This window comes from Prunus dulcis, chromosome 8, assembly GCF_902201215.1.
Source record: "Prunus dulcis chromosome 8, ALMONDv2, whole genome shotgun sequence".
Taxonomy (NCBI): domain Eukaryota; kingdom Viridiplantae; phylum Streptophyta; class Magnoliopsida; order Rosales; family Rosaceae; genus Prunus; species Prunus dulcis.
The window spans coordinates 840,139-860,505 of NC_047657.1; the positions used below are offsets into that span (position 1 = coordinate 840,139).

The 20,367-nt window shown below is 36.2% G+C and overlaps 2 protein-coding genes and 1 pseudogene across 2 annotated transcripts; 1 reads left to right on the plus strand and 2 right to left on the minus strand.

Annotated features, from left to right (window-relative positions):
• Window positions 1-1,548: 1,548 nt before the first annotated feature.
• On the minus strand, window positions 1,549-4,732 carry LOC117638741 (flavanone 3-dioxygenase 3-like). Its single transcript, XM_034373846.1, has 4 exons — window positions 4,447-4,732; window positions 3,466-3,689; window positions 2,808-3,138; window positions 1,549-1,845 (listed from the first exon to the last, which is right to left on the minus strand). The coding sequence occupies exons 1-4, from the start codon at window positions 4,678-4,680 to the stop codon at window positions 1,600-1,602; spliced, it is 1,035 nt and encodes a 344-aa protein (XP_034229737.1). The 5' UTR covers window positions 4,681-4,732; the 3' UTR covers window positions 1,549-1,599.
• A 5,036-nt stretch (window positions 4,733-9,768) lies between these two features.
• LOC117636873 lies at window positions 9,769-12,205 on the plus strand (annotated as a pseudogene).
• Window positions 12,206-13,380: 1,175 nt separating this feature from the next.
• On the minus strand, window positions 13,381-16,071 carry LOC117638275 (DEAD-box ATP-dependent RNA helicase 47A). Its single transcript, XM_034373414.1, has 2 exons — window positions 15,851-16,071; window positions 13,381-15,327 (listed from the first exon to the last, which is right to left on the minus strand). Exon 2 carries the CDS (start codon window positions 15,262-15,264, stop codon window positions 13,609-13,611), a length of 1,656 nt encoding a protein of 551 aa, XP_034229305.1. The 5' UTR covers window positions 15,265-15,327; window positions 15,851-16,071; the 3' UTR covers window positions 13,381-13,608.
• Window positions 16,072-20,367: the final 4,296 nt, after the last annotated feature.

Here is a 20,367-nt window from a genome sequence, read left to right on the forward strand (position 1 = left end):
CCATGTCATCAAGGGTAAAATAGGAAAGAGAAAGAACAATAAAGAAAAAAAATTGATTAAAAAGTATTAAAAAAACAAAACGGAGTGTAATGCAGAAAAAAGGAGTGGGAAAATCAGCTCCCTAATAAAAACCATGATAAACAATATCATAGGAAAAAAAACCAATTGAAGATTTGATCTCTGCACCACAGCAACTCTTGCTCCAGGTCATCTTCTTTGTCTCTCTAAAACTTTCTCTTTCTTTTGAGTGTTTCGGCTATGAGTATGAATGTGTAGGAATTTGAGGGTAGATGATGGAGGATCGATTGATTAATGACCTAAACTCCCTATTCATAATACTCCTACAAATCCTACATATTTAAGGTATAATTACAATTATTATAAAAGTGGGATTCCTTCAAAAGTAGGGTCTTCTTTATTTCTCATTGTTTGACTTGATAAGACTTGAACCATTTTGAACTAGGAAATTTGACAACATTCCTTGCAACAAAAGGAATGACTTGGCTTCTTTTTAATTAAACTCCAATCTTTATCTTCTTACCCTTTTTAACACACTTTCTCCTATTTCATAATTCCTTCACAAATCTCACAAAACTAATTAAAAACAACCAATTTAATCTAAAAAAATTAACAAATAAATAAACAAAGGAGGCATAAAATATAGGCTTATCAATGACCTACTCCCAGCAGTGACATCTCTTTTTAGAGCAATGTCTTATTTCAATACTCTGCACATAAAGTGTAGCCCATTCGGAAGGAATGCTAAATCTGAAGTAAGTGAAAGTCTTGGTTGCCTATAGTTATCTCACGAATATAATTGCCAAGTTATTAAATTTTTGTGTTTTTTCTTGTCTTAATTTCTAGTCATCTGGGTTTGATATGGGATACTGGAAAATGCAAAACCAAGTAGAGCTTACTTTTTCTTTAAGACTTCCATGAAGCAATGCTCAACCTTGCTCAAGTTTTATTCTTGTTCTACTTTTAAGTCCTAGCGGGTAACTCCTGCACTCATCACTACGCTAACTATGCCAATAATATTTGTCCCTACGAAAATTCTTTGTCTGCTATACAGAATTTTCTTCAAATATTTTAGTGCATTTTATTCAACATAGTTATCCAACCCAATACAATTCTAGACACCAAACTAGCGTCATATGTTGGTGGGTGATTCAATCAGTCTCTTGGCTGGAAGGTAAGATGGGTGCTTCATTATAAAGATAATTTGAACTAGAAATCTGCAGTAACGATTCAAAACATTCTCTGACCACCACTTGAAAACTAATAACTTCTGTGCTGATATGTTATCGATAGGTTATCAGATTTTTACGAGGAAAATATAATCAGTGCACATAAATTTAAACATTGATTTATTGATTCCTGTCACTGATTTCACACTAACTACCAACATTTCATAATATCTATTAGGAAATACAAATTTATTCAGACAACACAGTAATGAACCCCACACAACTGAAATAACATTTTCAACCACATGACATATGCTTACAGCAGTTTCTATAACTACAAATTTTGAACCAATTACTTGTACTTGTTCAAGTTCATTGACACCCCACAATTTACACTGTCCGCAGATCAAGGTTAAAGACGAATTTGTTCGATGCTAGATTGGACATCGATCTCATCGGAGCCATTAGCTTGTAAGGATTGCTTGTAGGTCATTCCACGATATGCAGGTGGGTGAGAGTCATCCACAAACTCTGGTGCTGGGCTAACAAATGCATCCAATGAAGGTCCGTGAAGCGTAGCCACTGAGATCCTCTTCACTTTGTTGTTGTCCACAACCACTCGGTGAACATGGCTCTTGTATTTCCCATTTGTCAATATCTAAATCAAGACAATTAGTAAGTACTAGGGAGCCTTCACTCCAGAATCATTTTGATGTTTTTTTTCTTCTAGTTGGATGAATTCTCTACCGGTTATCCGAGAGAAAATTGTATTTCTCTCATAGTGAAGTTGGATATAATTTTCGTAGAGTGCTTGTATTTGTTAGTGATTAGCGAATTTATATTTAACAAAAGGGTTAACTGGTGATTTGCCCCCTAAATTTGTACCTAACTTTCGATTTACTCCCCTATCTTTTTTTTAGAAAATTAAGGATATGAACCTTTTTTTTTAACCAATTTCCCCCTGCCGTATTTGCAGTTAAATATGAGGGCAAATTGGTCATTTCAATGTTGAAATAAAATAAAATAATTTGAAATTTGAAATAATAATAATAAATAATGAGAGAAATAAAGGGGTGGTGGCTGTGGGAGGGTGTGTGTGATGGTTGTGGGGTGGTGGCTGTGGGAGGGTGAGCTTTGAGAGGGAGAGAGAGGCTGCGACGGGTAAAAGGGTGGTCGTGGGTCTAGGGGTGTGTTGCGAAAGGTGAGGTAGTGAAGGTGGGGAGGGGGGATGGGTTGCGAATTAGTCTTGAGGTGAGTTGCAGGTGGGGAAAGGGGTAGTCAAGTTGGGGGAGAAAAAGAGAGAAGGGAGGGGGGTTTGTGGGTAGGATAGGTTTGTTTTTGTTTCGTTCATTTTTCTTTAATTTTTTTATTAAAAAAATTTATTTTTAATGATTTAACATAAAATTGAATGAAATGTTGATGATTTAGACGGCAGGGGGGAATTGGCGAAAAAAAAGTTCATATCCTTAATTTTCTATAAATTAAAAAAAGGATATATATGGGGTAAATCGAAAGTTATGTACAAGTTCAGGAGGCAAATCACCAGTTAACCCTTTACAAAAACACCATTATGAAGATATAAGTAAAGGTATAACAAACTATTGAGGGATAGAGATGTACCTCAAGATGGTCCCCAAGGTTTATAAAAATGGCATTAGGGGGCATATTGACATTGATGCAGTTTCCATCATTGGAAAATACTTGTAGGCCACCATTCACATCTTGAATGAGTGAAACAAAGAAGCCAGGGTCAGTATGGTCAGGTACACCAATGGAACCTTTTGATCTGAAATTTGGAGGGTAGAGGTTCATGGCAGACACATCAAAGCCCGTTCCAAGCTTAAAAGCTTTTTCTATGTAGCATTCTTCAAATCCCAAGGCTTTTGACACTGCCTTTCCCAAACCCTGTACTACCTCTCGCAAGCCCTTGAAATACTCTTCCATGGACTCACTGTTGAAAACAAAAACATTTACCTGGCACCATTAGAATATGCCCGACACCGCGGATCTTGACCATATTTATTCTTGTGATGTGAAGACAAGGATTAAAATATTTTACTTCTTGTGAAGATTCTTAGATGAGAGAAGGAGAGAGAGACACAAACATCGAATGTTACACCACAAGAACGAGATTCAAATTTAAGAATTAAGAAAATTTTCAGCACACTGGATAGAAAAACCATTAGCCAAATATATGTGATTTTAGGGCATGTTGATGGATTGATTTACTTGAATAATAGAGAATATCTTAATATAGTAAATAAATTAAATCATATACCTGAAACCAGATGGTTTAGTAGGGCAGTGATACTGGGGATGCGCAATGATCTTGAGATATTCCCTATTCTCTCCAGGAGAAGATCGTAAGCCCCATCGAATTCTATCTGTTGGATTCTTTTTCTCGTACTGCTTTCGGCTCTCTATCTCCGTTGGATTAAAGAAGTCAGAAATTCCTTTGAAAACACCCTCAAACACGCTATCGGATATGCCATGGTTTACCAGCTGACATGTAATGAGTTCAATACTTAATTCAGAGCATAACAATTTGTAAATCATAAAAATATTATTTTAAAAAAACAATGAACATATTGCATGCCAAATGATGAAATGAAATGAAATATTTCATATGTTCAATGTCAAAGAAGATTTCAATTCCAGTTTAGGGATATACTCTATATGGATCCACTTAATTGGATTGATACTTCAGATCCAAGGTATGAAATCTAACTCAAACTTTACTAGTTCATATTTTCCCTAATATTTTTGCGTCATGTCGACTTGTATTAGAGTAAATCTGATCAATTACGGAATTAATAGAAATCAACCTTTTAAGTTCATTTTTGTAGAGAAATAAGTAAGAAACTTAACTTGATACAGATATTGGAGATTTCTGGTTTAACTGTCTAACATAAAATGTTATGTTGTCAAACCATAGTTGTCCCAAATTTAGACAAGAGAGCATTTCCTATAATATCGGACAAGACAAATTTTGCAAAATATATAACACTATTTTTCCCACTCATATGCTATTTCCCAGATTGTAATATTGTTAAAATAGATATAAAAATATAGAAAAGTACAGAATAAATAAATTAAAAACCAATAAAATATTAAGGAAACGAGTAAACCCTATTTGGTATTTTAATTTTATGATTAAACGCACGAAAGCCAAAAATACAAAAAGGGAAGTTTTGGCATTAGTTAGGATATGTATAAAAGCATAGAAAAAGCCTGTCAAAACGAAAAGAAACAATCATACATAGAAGAAGCCAAAGTCCTTGCAGACACGGCCTATGTATTCGAGGGCTTTGGATCGTTCATCGAGATCATCAGAGAATAACATGAAGTAATCAACGGTGGGGATCTCAACATCATCAACAATCGCAATGGAATCATGAGGTTTGATGATGGATGAGTCAAGGGAGTCAAAGGAGAGGATAGGGTTTGGTTCAAAAGGCCTGTGGTTAACAAGAACTGGAGCTGTCTCAGCCATTTTGTTTCTGTGTTTTGGAGAGGTAGAAAGATTTAGTTGATCTTAACAAGGAAGAGCAATGGGAGACAAGTAGAACAGTTTTGCATGCATTGATGCGAATACGTTCCTCCTATTTATAAGGATCCCCTGGCTAGAAATAAAATATTTTACGCAAAAGTATAAACAAATAATCTTAGTTAGACCAGTTTATTTGAGATGCTTATTGAGGTGTGAACATATATCAACTCGGAATTGTTTTCCGGGAAGTTCTAAAATGCACGTTGATATAAGGACAGACAGGTAGTTGTTGCCTGATTGATCATGTGAAGTCAAGTTTGGATGTCTGCTCCCAACAAAATAAGATGTTCTTTTTAATCATGGGATATTCGAACTAGGGTCACATTAATCTTACCAAAGGATAAGATTTGAAATTATTGGTGCCGCAAGGAAATAATAAATTGGTTTTTGAGTCATGTTGGATGACGTTTTCACTGCTTAGTGAGCAAAATTGTTTGTTTGTGCATGGCAAAGCAAAAGAGTTTTGGGAAATCAAGCAAACAATACCTTTTACAGATTAACATTTGGTCATTTAATAAGATTTTATTTTTGAATATATTTAAATATATTTGTGATGAATTCGATATCTAATTAATGATGGAACAGTCTTATTGTGAATGTATTAGCCTATTGCCAATAATGATGGGTATATTAATTTGTTGAATGCAACAAGGTGGGATCACTGCTCTGGTCAACTGATAGGACCCACATTTGTTAATGGCCAGTAATTTAGTCTAATGATATAATTTGTACTTTGCTGGAGAAATTTCTAACTATATGTCTCATTCCAATTACGGAATTATCATTTACTTCTAATTTTCTTTTGTAATTATTCTACAGAGTGTATTAATCTGGTTTTAATACTTTTTTTTTATAATTTGCAACTTGTCAACTTGTATACATGATACATCTACAATACCTGAGTATACTGGATACCTACATTGGCACATTATAGAACATCAACTTGCTCCATTATAGTAGGTGGTTGCTGGTTACGAGGGTTATAAACCAAACGTTGAAGTCTTTTTTTTAATTAATTTTTTTAAAGTTTTTAAATACAAATAGTAGTCTAAATTACTATAAAAATTTATATGAAATGGAAATAACACTGTTTTACTATCTTCGTCTAATCACAGACTGTCACGTAAAAAAGTTATCATGCATGATATACCATGATTAACTGGGAATAACAAAATAGTGTGTTGTATTTTATTTTATTGTCATGTCAATTATTTGAGTGGTTGCATAATTTTATTGTGGTCAAGTTAAACTGTTAAATTGAACATGTCCTAAAGAGAGAACATTTTAATTGATTGATCAAACCATCAAAACTACTGAGAATGAATGAAGCTAGAAATTTAGTTTGGATAATAGCTTTGATCGAAATAAATTAAACCAACAATGAATGATTAAATATTGAACCCCACTCTTGAATCGAAGACAAATAAAAGAATATTGTTTGGGTCATTCCGTAAAACGAGTTACTCGTGACATGTTTCTGTATATGTAAATCATAACTCTACACATATACATATTGATTTGAAAGCGCACATTTCAAATAAAGTAAAAGGAAATGGATCTTTCCATGGAGAAGCCAAGAAATTTCCTACGTAAAATTGGGTCTATTCATTAACCGTCAGCCAAACATCCTCGTAACAAAAGCCATAAAATAAAAAATTGTCAAGAAGGAAAAAAAATTGTTTATATGCAATTCCAAAGCAACTTCCGCACACAAAAAGACAAATTAGTAGAAAAGAAAACAAAGAAGCGAAACGTCGGATCCATGTTAGGGTTGGATTGGGCTCCAATCCAGTACTGATTAAAAAATAGATTTAAATGGAGTCGTTCTATTATAAGGATCGCCATATATGATCTTCAAGTCCATACCTGTATTATTAACCGTATAATTAAATTGAACCGTCCAGATTTGAAATTAAAAGAATAATGCCACAACCGCTTAGCATGATTGCACACACCTTTGACTCAACAAACATTACCCTTGTCTTTTTCTTGAAGAAGTTAATTTTAGTTTTGTTTTCCGTTTTGCCCTTTGGACAAATATCACCAAGGAAATCAAAAAGTCATCCGAGAAATCCCAAAGTTCCATGGCTTGGCTGACAGATCTGCTCATATGTCTGAGGGCCATGAAATAAATATTCAGATCGAATGATTTTTCGTGGACTATAAGTATTGATTTCAGATGTGTGAAAACAAAGACATTAGATGGTGGTAATTTCAGTGAAACCCATCTTCAGCTTTGGACTGCTCTCTCTCTTTCTATCTTTTTTTCTCGATAGAGCGGGAGTTTCTTATACACACACAATTAAAATACCATTTGAGTTCGAATATGAGACTTCTATTTGTAAATCAATCTATCTTATCCACTTAGCTAGATTCCGTTGACAACGTAAAAGTTACATGTGCAAAATTGTTTTATTTTAGTCATCGATTCTTGAGTTATGTCCACTTTTTTTTTTTATGGCTTTCATTTTCAAATAAAAAGATCTTAGTTTAAAACTAATTCCAGAGAGTGAAATAGTCCATATTGTCGGCCACGCATAAATCAGCGAAGACATTATTTGTCGAAATTATCCACGGCTTACAACACCTCCATATGTGACATAGTCATGCATGGTCATCTCTGATCATTCATGACCAATGAGAACCTTGTGGAACAATCGACGTGGGATTATTTTACCCAAAAGTATCAAAGTCTGAATAAGCTGCTTTGCCGGATACCATTTTAATCCGCATAAGCTCGGTCCCAAACATGATACATACATTCAAAAGGAAATCGCATTAGACCTTTGACATAGATTGAAATGTTAAAACAAAGCGTAATTAGCAATGATTGAGAGTCTCAATTACCTATGCGCGCACATAAAGTAACTTTATGGGTAGTGTTGGTACGTTGATAGGGAACGGCAAGCAACCTATGCTCTATGTCTAAATTATTTAGCAGTTTACCTATATTTTGAGACTAAATTGATGTTGTACGACTAATGAATTGGTAGGTACGTTAATATCTTATATATGATATATTGTAAAAATTGTATTTTGGGTTAATTTCAATTTAGTATCCTGAACTCTTACCGTTAAGGCACGTTTGCTCATGTACTCTCAATTTTAACGGTTACATACCTTAAGCTTTTCAATTTTGTGCAATTTGGTTCCGGCACTTCATCGTCAAAATTTTCGTTAATTGCTTGTATGACAAGCCTAGGTTCCACCTATTCACTTATTTCAATGTCAGTTGAAGAGTAATTTGTTAAAAATTAGTTTGGTATTAATGCATGTAATAATGTGTTCTTTATAGGAGGGAAGATACCAATTACTCGAAAATACTCTTCCACTAACATCGAAATAAGTGAATAGATGAGACTAGTGGCAGAGCCAATGCATGCCCAGTGAGGGCATGTGCCCCTCCTCAAATATTGTTGTATGGATATTTAGTTATAGTAATATTATACAAATATTATGCAATTCCTCTTAAAGTCTTAAATTCCCTCTTATTTTTTTCTCTTTTATTCTCATGTCTAAATTTCTTTTGAGTTGTATATATTTTGTTATTATAAATGGATGTTAGGCTATTTATGCAAAAAGTAACAATAGGGAAAGTGAAAAGAGTTTGAATTTTTAAATGTGCCCCCTCTCATTTAAATTCCTGGCTCCGTCACTCCCATCCCTGTTATGCAAGCAATTAACAAAAATTTTGATGTCAAAGTTAACGCCGAAACCAAATTACAAAAAATTGAAAATTTTAGGGTATGTAATCGTTAAAATTGAGAGTGCAAGGACAAACATGCCCTAATAGTAAGAGTTCATGATACTAAATTGAAATTAATCCTTGTATTTTATATATGGAATAACAAGCAATAACTAGGAGGACTACTAGCAGGTGAATTAATTTAGACGTGCAAAACAAGTAGGTAAATTATGCTTATATTACGTATAAACAGAAGAAAAGTAAACCAAAACTCACAACTTCAGGAGTACTTGGCAATTAAGTGGCATTACAACGGAGATAGTGTGGGTATGGATTAGCAGTAGGAGGACGGTGATGGGCTAGCTACTAGTAGAGAAAGGTTGGTGGTACGAGAGGGTTGGCCAGCTATTTTACTTAATGTTCTTGTTTATGCTATGAAATTAGTTCAAAACTCAAAATTTTCTTAATAAATTACACAAAATCAATTGTCTAATTTGTTCATTTCATTAAAATGTAATTAATGATCCGCATTTCAGAAACAAAAGGTACAAAATCATTAAGCATATACATGTTGTGCTGCGAGTAGAAAACAATCTGTAACACGGGTAAATTGTTCTAGTTTTCATTCAGACACGTTTATATCGTTCTGTAGTCGTGAGCTAATTCATGATTTTAGAGATGTGCAAAATCTAATCTCAACTGTTTAAATTAGTCAACCCAATCCAATTTTAATTGAATTTTGGATTCGATTCGATTGGATGCTAATTTTGATATAATCCAATTGTAGTGAACTTGGGAGCTTCAGATACAAGTCCATGACAACATTTTTTGTGTAGTTAAAATCATATGATTTTTTTTTTACTTGAGCATGCTTCTCGTTGCCACTACACTTTTCTATCTATAGTACTACACTGTTGAATTCACCAAAATTTTACTTTTACTATTAATATATATATTTTTTTTACACATAGGAAAGAAAACAGACACAAAAAAATATATAAATAAAACAGTATATACCAAAAAAAATTTATTTTTTTATTTTTTTATAAGAAGAAACAGATATTAAAATTTCTTGATGTTGATTAATAGTGAAGCAAACGAAAGCATAAAATAGGATGTGATGACACGAGTGGAGGGCAAGTGTGGCTGGAGTGTTTCTGGCTATAAATATGGTGGCTTTGGGTTCTGATATTTGCATGCATTAAGCTTTTTTTCTTCTGAGTTTGTCAGTCTCATTTAGTCTCAACTAGCCCCTCTCTCTATCTTCTTTTCTCACAACACACACAATGACTGGAACTGAAGCAACTCCACAACTGCTTACTCAAACTTGTTTTGGCCATGAGTCATGTTATGTTCAAACTCCAGTCATTGACTACTCCATGCTCATCTCCAATGATTCTCTCAAAACTCTCAAGCTATCAATGACCTCAATCAAGCTTGCCTCAACTATGGCTTCTTCACTGTATACCTACCTCTTCCTACTTCCATTTGTCTCTACTTTTCACTCCACTAAAATTGATAATTGATCACGTTTTTAGACTGCATTTGCTTGACCACATGATTTATTACATACATATGTTGTATTATGAACATTAATGATGTTCTTACGTTTCAATTTTATCTAACAAACTACGATTTTTTTTTTTTTTTTTTTGCACATTGACGATTCTGATCATTGAACTACATCGTTGAATAGCCCTAAATAAAATACGTGTGCATTTTTCCCAAAATAAGGGCATTCTATATATGTATGCACGTATATTATCTCCTTACAAAGATCCCTTTTGATGTGTAGAAAAAATGGATCTCATTGTTGGAGTCATTCAACAATGTTCCTCCTTCAAAGGTTATTCCCCAAAAGAAGAATCATCCAAATCTAGAACATTTTGATTATCTATAGTTCACTATTTTTTTTAAATTAAAAAAAATTTGTTTCTTAATTATAAAAATGAATATATTGTAGTATCTGGCACGTATAACATTTCGTTGTCAAGTTTGAGTGGTAGTGGCCTTGATGATTTGGCAGGTGACAAATCATGGGATCCCAGATAGCCTGATAGGTAGTGTTACCAGTTGGCTTTCCAGATTTTTTCATCGGACGGACGAGGAGAAGCGACGGTATGCGACAAATGATCCCACGGATAGAATCAGATTCATATTGGGCGGCGTAACCAAAAGAGAGCTTCTCCACATGAGGACACATCCCACTGCCCAACAATGCCAGACGATCCCATGTAAACCACCTTCTATATTAAACGCAATCATTGGCTATGCATGAAGTAATTAATTTACTTTCCCTCAACAAAAATGGGAAATTCTCGAATAAGTATTTTATTATAAGAATTGGTTACATACTTTTAATTTTAGTCATTAAAATATATTGATAGTCTCTTAAATACAAGGTACCATGGGAGTTCGAACCTGAGACCATTAATCTGCAAGACAAGGCTTTTCCATTTAGCTAGATCCCGTTGACACCCATTTTTCTAAACTTTGTTTTACATATAGATTATTACTTCACTTACGGATCGATTTCATCTGCTTTAACAAATTTAATTATTATAAAACTAGTAGTCGTATTTAGAAAAATTAGGTTACATAAAAGATGTTTGTATCTAGTTGATGTGATACGTAGTCTAGGATGAAACTTATCTTGGTAATTAAGACAATAATTTTATTCTTTCAAAAACGGTACAACAAATAGTTCTGATACTTTAATCTATGTTTAAACTTAATTACCTAACATGCATCAACAAATTTTGGTGTTTATACATGATGAAAGCAGGGTTTTGCAAGAGTATAGTGAGAGAATGCGAGAGATGGGCATCCAATTGCTTAGAGGGATCTCAAAATCTCTGGGGCTTGAAGAATGCTACATGGAAAAGAAAATAAGTTGGAATCTGGCTACAATATTTTGGGACCAAATTTCTATCAATCTCTGTCGCGTTGCTCGGATGATAAGAATCAGATTGGGCAGTTTCCTCATCGAGACCCTGGTTTGCTTGTGCTCATCGCACAAAACGTGGGTGGGGGGCTTCAGATAAAGCACCAAGGGAAGTGGCTTAATGCAGATTTTCCTCCTAGTTCCATTGGTGTCCTTGTTGCTGACCATATAGAGGTTGGTGCATTTCAATACATTTCTCAAATTTTCAATTCTTCTCCACAAAAATCTAATCATCTTGCCAAGTTTTTTCTCTTTCGCACATTATATGTCTTTAATACTAGGTTTAAGGAAAATGCTATACTTCAATATTGTCAGCAACTTTCTCTATGCTAGCGGTGTTTAACCCAAAACAAATTAATCATATATGTATAACCGAAAACTAATTAATTATATACGTGTATACAGACTAAGCGAGATACTTAAATAAGTTATATTGGATGACTTGAAGTACATGTGACAAAATTCAGTCCGTCACTTATAAAAGTTGGATATTTTCCATTTTAACCTTTAAAACAGCTCCTATTTGTTTCGTTTGTTAAAATTCCTATGCCATATTTAATTTGTAATTAATTTGTGGTTTGTAGATTCTTACCAATGGGAAGTACAAGAGCTTGTTGCATCGGGTGGCTTTAAACACAGAAGTGGAAAGGTTGAGTTTACCCTTCTTCTTTGGACCATCATTGGACGCAATTGTGAAGCCTGAACCAGAGTTTGTAGACGACCACAACCCACCCTCGTATCGTCAAATGACTTACAAAGAATACTTGGAATCCAATTCTCGATACCATGTGATCGAAGCAAAAGCAAACTTGATCAATGAGGCTCTGCTCTCTAGCTAACACCAAATGAAGCTGCTTCTTTTCAATAAATAATAATAATAATAATAATAATAATTGTATTTCTATTTAGGAAAAAAAAAAGTACTACCATGTATTCAAGTAATAAGGGCTCCATTGGGGGTACTCTTTTTCCTTGACCGGATTTTCCTCAATTGGGGGTTTTTGATGGCAAGGTTTTAATGAGGCCACATTAACGCCCTCCGTTCGTTTGTAAACTTTTATCGTTTATTTGGTGATAGTGATGAATGAAATTATTCCTATTTGATCCCAAAAAAAAAAAAATTTGTTATAAGGGCCCCCTGGGAGCTAGCCATGAGGAGCGTTAATTTTCCCTTTAAGACAAAAATAAAGGTTCCTATAAGGAGTAACACTTGTCTGAAACGAGGATAGCACTGTTTTGCATGTGGCAATCTGTTTGTTTATAATGGTGCTGGAGCACCTTTTCCCTATTTCAAATAAGACTTCACCCAAAACCAAATGAAGGGTTTAATTTGTGCTGCTTTCCGTGGGTATGTACTTAAACCAAATTAAGGGTTTTTTCTGACTGTCCCCGCATGGGGCAAGGAAGAGAACAACTTATGTGAAAGGGGGTAGTTAGGGCCTAGGGCTGGCCCGGTTTGGCCACATGGAAATGCGCAGCCCTAGTTAGGAAGCTTGCTAATTGCTATTGGCCTCGTGGACCCAAAGTATGCATTCAGCTTATCCCCACCCAAATTCTCAGAAAAAGCTTGAATTTTTGGAGCTTACGGATGACCAAAGTTAAATGGCTAATTACAAGCTATTTCAGATATGCATTTGGGCTGCCCCTTGGTATAGCATATTTCAGTAGCTTTCAAAAAACTAATTTCTTTTATTTGGGACCATGAAATGGCAGTGTATTAGAACCCTAAACCCTATTCAACACAAAAACAACTGAAATCAGTATGGATGGGGAGCTTAAATGATGCTGCAAAATGCATATCAGTTGTGCTAAATATCTTGTGAACAATTAACCAATGGAATACTTACATTATAAAATAGATAATAATAAGGAGATGATGTGTGGTATGACCAATCATTCCAAGAATGTCATGTATTCAAATACATACCACCATCCTTTTAGTTTCAATACACCCACGTATTATAATTGAAAATCAAATTTTCATTATGACCAAGGACTGTATACGAAAACCATGTGGCATTTTGAATAGTATTTGATGCTTTACAAATAACCTTAACAAAAGAGAGCAAACAATTTGGATAATTTAGTTCATTGATTGCACCAACCCCTCATTGTTCTCACAATATGCTAAAAAACATAACTAATTAATAAACTTTTCTATGAGGAATTATATTAGTGAATTAACTAATTGCAATTTCCAAAAGTTGCAACACTGCAATAAGTATAGGTAGTAAAAGTATCATCACCTCAGAGCTGGTAGAGCCTTCTCTTCTTTGGTGATAACAAACTTGCCCTCTGTGAACTCACAAGTTGCAATTGGAACGCTAAGCTGCCTCTGCAGCTTCTTCACGACAAAAACTTCTGACTCTTCGCATATTGTTACGACAGTACCCTTCCTGCCAAGCCGACCAGTCCGACCAGCTCGATGTGCATAATGAATAGAGTCAGTGGGTAAGTCCAGATTGACTACAAGATCACATTCTGCCACATCCAAACCCCTTGCTGAAAGTTCATTAGTCACCAGAATTCTAACCTCCCCATTCTTGAACTTTTTCAGAGTTGTTGTCCTACCAAGTTTACCAAGATCCCCATGTAGCTCTGCTGCTATCATTCCACGAGCCTCCAGCTTGAAGACGGTATCTTTTAGTTGCTTAGTGTGGTTCATGAAGACAATAACGGACTTGGCATCAAGAGCATGAACACATCTTCTCAACGTGTCAACCTTGTGTTGTAACTTTGTAACGCAGTAGTAGTGTTTTAGAGATGGAGGTAGGCTCTGTATTGCAGCCTGAGTCTGCACATTTGAGGATGGATCAGAACTGGTTGACTGTCCTGACAAATTAATGGGTCCAGATGGAGAAATAGATTCAATGGAAATGACTTTTTTGGCTTGGATGAGAAGTGGATCGTGCCCCCAGCTCCTGGCTGCCCGTATCACTGAAAATGGTACTGTGGCAGAAACCAGAACAGTCTGACGCTCAGCCCGCTTGGCAAGGGAGCCTTTTGGTCCACGTGACTCTCCACTGGATTTCCTCCCAACATGTTCCAATATCCGGTGCATGTCCTCCCGAAAATTAAATGAAAGCAGTTGATCAACCTCATCTAAGACCAAGAAACGGCAGCCATGGGTGTGAAGCTTCCCAGCTGCACTAATCTCCGAAATCCTTCCCGGGGTCCCAACAACAATGCAAGGTTTATTTTTCCTCAGTGCTTCTTCCTGTCTTGATCGATTTGCACCCCCTACAAGCTGCTGAACTACTTTTTTGTTTGCAGGTCCTAATATCTTCTCAAACTCTCTCACAATTTGCATACCCAGCTCCCTCGAAGGAGCCACAATTACTGCTTCTATGTCTGTTTTCTTCCCAGGTTCACCATCACCATCACCATCAGATGTTCTCGTCTTTAGCGGGCCAACTTCAGAGAGGATGGGAAGAAGATAAGCCAATGTTTTTCCTGAGCCTGTGTAAGATTGAATCACAACATCATGATCTTTAAGAATTGTTGGAATTGCAGTGGCTTGAACATCAGTTGGAGTCTTGAAGCCTTCCTTCTCTAACCTCTCTATCAACAAAGGTGGAAGCCCAAGCTCAAAAAATGATTTAGCATTAAAGATAGTCGAATCTATTTCAAGCGATCTGTGTTGCCCAGCTGCCTTGACTACATGGCTTCTCACCACCTTGGCTTTACTTTTGGGGACTTCTGTAAGAGAATTCAGCAGCTTGGCTTCATTGATTTTCCCAGTCTCTACTGTTTCATGATCATTTTTGAAGCCGAGGCTTGCAAGACTCAGACTACAAACACTTCTATGGAACCAAGCATTCCTAGAAACATGTGGAAACTTATGGAAGGATAGAGACTCTCCAAAAAGGAGCAACCTTGGAGAGATCAATGCCGGCATCTTTAGGAGGTCCCAAGTCCCAACAAGTAATTACTAATTAAATACCATCTGATTGAACTAAGGCTGCAAATTCAGATTCGAGAAGAAACAAGAACTGGATGATAAGGATGGAACCACATGAACAGATAATTAACTAAATAGCTATCAGAAAAATAGAAATCCATACACTCGATCTGACATTTTAAGAAATAGCAAATGCACCCTAATAATGGATTAATAATCTTCTACTAGTTAGAAAACAAACAGCATCAAATAAGAAACTTCATGACCAAATGTAATATCAGTAAGCTTCAACAGAGACAAGAACACATAAGATTACACATAAACACAAGAGACTACACACAAACACAAGAACACATAAGACTATATATACACACAAACGAACACAAAGCCAAAAGCACATAAATTATATTTACAGCTGCAGAAAGAACAAACAAACAAACAAAAGAAGCTCAGCAACACAGAAAACTGACTGGATACCAGTGAATGTGACATTTCTCAACAGAACAGAGCAAACATTATGATATAATATCCCATTAGAAATTAAACCCTCAACTAGAAAAAGAAAACGGAAATGAAGAAATACCTTTCAGGGTTAAGTCATCAGAGTTGAAGCAACCTAAGAAAAACTGAAGAAGAATAAGATAGGCAGGGCAGAAGAATTTGATGCAGACCACAGGTTTTACTGAAGAAGACCCACTCGAGGTTCAGAAGGGGGGGACTGCGGGAGGAGAGGGCTACTGGGTTCAAGGAGATAAGGATGGGCTTGGGCGGCTGGGGGTGGGTTTTGGGCTACTGGGTCTTAAAAGAAACACAAAAATAAACAAAGCTTTTGGGTTGATTAAGAAATATTTTGTCACCCACACAAATCTTTTAAGCCATCTCCAGGTGGGGAAGGCTACATTTAGCCTTCTAAAAATAATTTTATAAGAAAAAGTGTCATGTTATATTTTAACCGTTTTTAGGAGCAAATGGTTAAATTTAATGCTTTAATAATTTTTAGTATATTATATATATTTATTAGTTAATTTAATTAAACTACTATTTATACCCTCTTTAAAATACATTTTAGAAGAGAAAAATATTTTGGGATGTGATTTTTGACATCCACGTGTCGGCAAGTGATTAGCCCTATAGATTTATGATTAGATTTTTTCTTGTTCTAAAAACAACATAAAAATTAATTTAAATATAAAAAAGATAAAGATAGTTTGTAAGAAAATGAAGAGATTGTGAGAAATTATGTAAAAGGATGAAATTGAGGATTGATAATATGTAAAATGATGAAGATGCTGTGAGAAATTATGTAAGAATGAGGTAAGTATTTATACCCCAAAAAAAAATGAATTTTTTTATATAAAAAAATCATTTTTTTTTAATTATAAAAAAATTGAAAATTATAAAAAAAATTATAAAAAAAAAAAAAAGAAAACTGGCTCACATCACCTAACAGCTAGGTGACGGCTAGGCTCCATCCAAATAATTAGACCAGGCTAATTAAAGGGTCGCATGTGGCCCTCAATTTAGGAATTGGCCGTTTGTGTAACACTCTCTTTTTTTTTTTTTTTGGATGACACAGGGGGGAAAAAGACCCCAAGCAGAACCTACACAACAGGAACAAAACGGGATCTAGAGACCCCAGTCCTATCCATAACCAAAGCTGCTTCAGCCCAAAGAGGCATAGAGTCAAACCAACACACGCCTAAGTCCAGATTATAGCTAGCATTAGCCAAACAGTCAGCCAAGCAGTTCTGCTCACGATAAACATGCTGAAGATCACAATCACGGATCAGCTTTATAAAATCCCAGCAACTAGCTAACAGACCAGCAAGAGGGTGGCCACCAAAAGTATCAGGACTCTTCATGAGATGCACAACAAGAGCTGAATCCATATCAATCACAAGATTAGAGATCCCACGTGCTACAGCAAGCTGCAAACCAAAAAACAGCCCCCATAGCTCAGCTTCCAAAATCTGACCAGTCCCCAAATTCACAGAAAAACCACCAATCCAATCTCCCATGGAATCACGGATAACACCCCCAGCACCAATTGCCCCAGACCAAGGCTTACAAGTACCATCCACGTTTAATTTAAAAGCTCCAATCCCAGGATGCACCCAAGCAAGCTCCACCTGAATTTTAGTAGAATTGGCCATAACACAATTGATAGAATGAAGCCAATCATTCACAGCAAATTGAATAATCTTCTGAGGACAATTAGGCAACTCCTTCTGCTCAGCAAAAATCATATGGTTCCTCCACTTCCAGATAAACCAGCAAGTAAAAACAAACACAATGTGCCACGGGATGTCAGCCCCCCAAAAAGCCTTAGCACCAAGATTACCTAAGAGCCAAGGCATAACATCAGCATGAGAAAGGGCAGAAACTTTTCTTGGCAAGCCAACAACCCGCCAAACCTCTTTGGCCCTAGGGCAATCGCGCAAGAGATGCACAATAGACTCCGAAAACCCATCACAAAAACTACAGGCTGGGTCACTAGTTAACTGCCATCTAGCACGTAGTTCATTTGTCAAAATTCTCCCTTGCAAAACTAGCCAAAAGAAGATTTTTAGCTTAGGAGGAATCCTAAGTTTCCAGAGGATGTCCAAACCAAGGTGAGACCTCCCATAATTCCTGAAAAAAAGACCATAGGCAGATTTAACAGAAAACATCCCATCTGAGGTGGCACTCCAAATCTGGGTATCCTGCAAATTACTCCCAGCTCCAATAGGAAAATTAATAATCCTTTGTACAATTTCTTCAGTCACAACACCTCTCAATTTATCAATATCCCACCATCTGTTTTTAAAAAAACTATCCACAGTACAATCCTGCTCAACAGCATTTAGCACACCTTCATGGTGCAGCAAAGGACCCTCATGGAGCCAGTGATCCTTCCAAAACAAAGCCTTATCACCTCGACCAAGCCTCCAACTCATACCTTGTCTAAGAAGCTGGGCACCATACATAATACCTTTCCAAGTAGAAGAGCTATCCTTCTTACATAGAAGGGAAGGATTAAGAATGGACTGGCCTTTTAAATACTTAGCTTCAAACATCTTGACCCATAAACCCTGATCATTGTTATGAATTCTCCAACCAATCTTAGCAAGCAGAGCTTGATTCAGATTGGCAGAAACCTTGAGGCCTAGACCACCCTTATTCTTAGGCCTGCAGACCAAATCCCACTGACAGAGATGAACCTTGTGCTTTGCATCAGTTCCACCCCAAAAGAAATTCCTATTAAGCTTGTCCAACTCCTCACAAGTACTCATAGGCAACTTAGCAGTCTGCATTGCATACACAGGCATAGCAGACATGACAGCTTGAATCAAAGTGGTTCGACCAGCAAAAGAGAGCAACTTACTCTTCCATGAAGCCAATCTCTTATGCACCTTGTCCACAATACCCATAAAAGTACCTTTCGTAACTCTAGAGTGTAACAGGGGCATACCTAAATACCTTCCCAAATTATCAGTCAAAGGAGAGCCACAAATACCACTTATTTCTTTAGCTAACTCCCTATTAGTGTTGGGAGAGCAAAAGATAGCCGATTTATCAAAATTAACCAATTGACCGGAAGCTTGACAAAATAGATCAAGACAGCTCTTCATCACTCTAGCTTGTTTAATACTAGCTTCAGCAAACAACACCAAATCATCAGCAAAAAATAAATGAGAGACAGCAGGCCCAGATTGGGAGGTCTTCACAGGCTTCCAACACTTTCTATTCACAGAGTCAAAAATGATGTGGGACAATTTCTCAATGCATAACACAAACAAGTAAGGGGAGAGAGGATCTCCTTGCCGAATACCATTACTAGGCAAAAAGGCTGCAGTAAGCTCCCCATTAACACAAACTTGGTATCTCACAGAATTAACACAAGACATAATCAGCTTGATATAATGAGCAGGCAACTCCAATTCCTCAAGAACAGACTCAATAAACTTCCAACTTAGACGATCATAAGCTTTAGAAAGATCGATCTTCCATGCAAAGAAACCTTTCTTACCTTTAGAAACCCTGAACTTGCACATCATCTCTTGAGCAATTAAAATATTGTCAGTTATGTGCCTCCCAGGCACAAAACTAACCTGATTTGGACTGATCCATTGGTTCATGAGGGGTCGCAATCTACTAACAATAATTTTGGAAATAATTTTGTACAAAGTACAACACAAGCTGATAGGCCTAAACTGGAGCATGGAAGAAGGGTTTTCCACCTTAGGGACCAAAGTAATCAACGTGTAATTCAAATCTTTAGGAATAAGACAATCCTGAAACACTTTCAGAACCATATCCACAATATCAGGAGCACAAATATCCCAATTAAATTGATAGAAACTGGCAGGAAACCCATCAACTCCTGGAGCTTTTAAACTACCAATATTAAATAAGCTATCTTTGATTTCCTCAGCAGAAACATGCCTCAATAAACCATGCAAATGTAAAGAATTAACTCTAGGAAACAAATTAGGGATGGTAATATCAGAAGGCAAACAACTGGACTGAGAAAAAAGGTTAGTGAAGTAGTTCACTGCCAAACCTTTCAATTGAGCAGCATCCTCCACCCAAACACCTTCCTCATTCTTAAGCCTTTCAATCTTATTTCTCCGCCTGCGAATAACAGTAGTCATGTGAAAAAATTTGGTGTTCCTATCACCCTCTTGCAGCCATTGAATCCGGGACTTTTGCTGCCAAAAAAGAGCTTCCTGCTCAAGAAAGCAATTAAACTCATCAATAAGGGATAACTCTAACCAACTCAAAAAAGGATTAGGACCATTGCATAAAGCCTTTTGAATCCCAGCAAGCCTAGATAAAATCCGAGCCTTCCTTTTACGTAAATGCCCAAAGGTATTACTGTTCCACTGCTGAAGATGACGAATTAAAGCATAAGATTTATCCATAGCAGAACCAGGCAAATGATCCCACCTCTTGCCAAGAAAGTCCTTAAACCCCTGATGCTTCAGCCACATCATCTCAAATCTAAAGGGCCTGCAATGCGGATTAGACTGAAAACCAGACTGCAGACAAATCTTAATAGGGCAGTGATCCGATTTGGTTCGAGGCAAATGCTTAACATTAGCCTCAGCAAAGCAATAT

Coding starts and splice junctions, on each gene's coding strand:
- LOC117638741 (XM_034373846.1), bottom strand. CDS start 4,680: ATGGCTGAGACAGCTCCAGTTCTTGTTAACCACAGGCCTTTTGAACCA. Junction 3,139..3,465: donor ACTAAACCATCTGGTTTCAG/GTATATGATTTA, acceptor TGTTTTCAACAG/TGAGTCCATGGAAGAGTATT. Junction 1,846..2,807: donor ACCTTGGGGACCATCTTGAG/GTACATCTCTAT, acceptor GTCTTGATTTAG/ATATTGACAAATGGGAAATA.
- LOC117638275 (XM_034373414.1), bottom strand. CDS start 15,264: ATGCCGGCATTGATCTCTCCAAGGTTGCTCCTTTTTGGAGAGTCTCTA.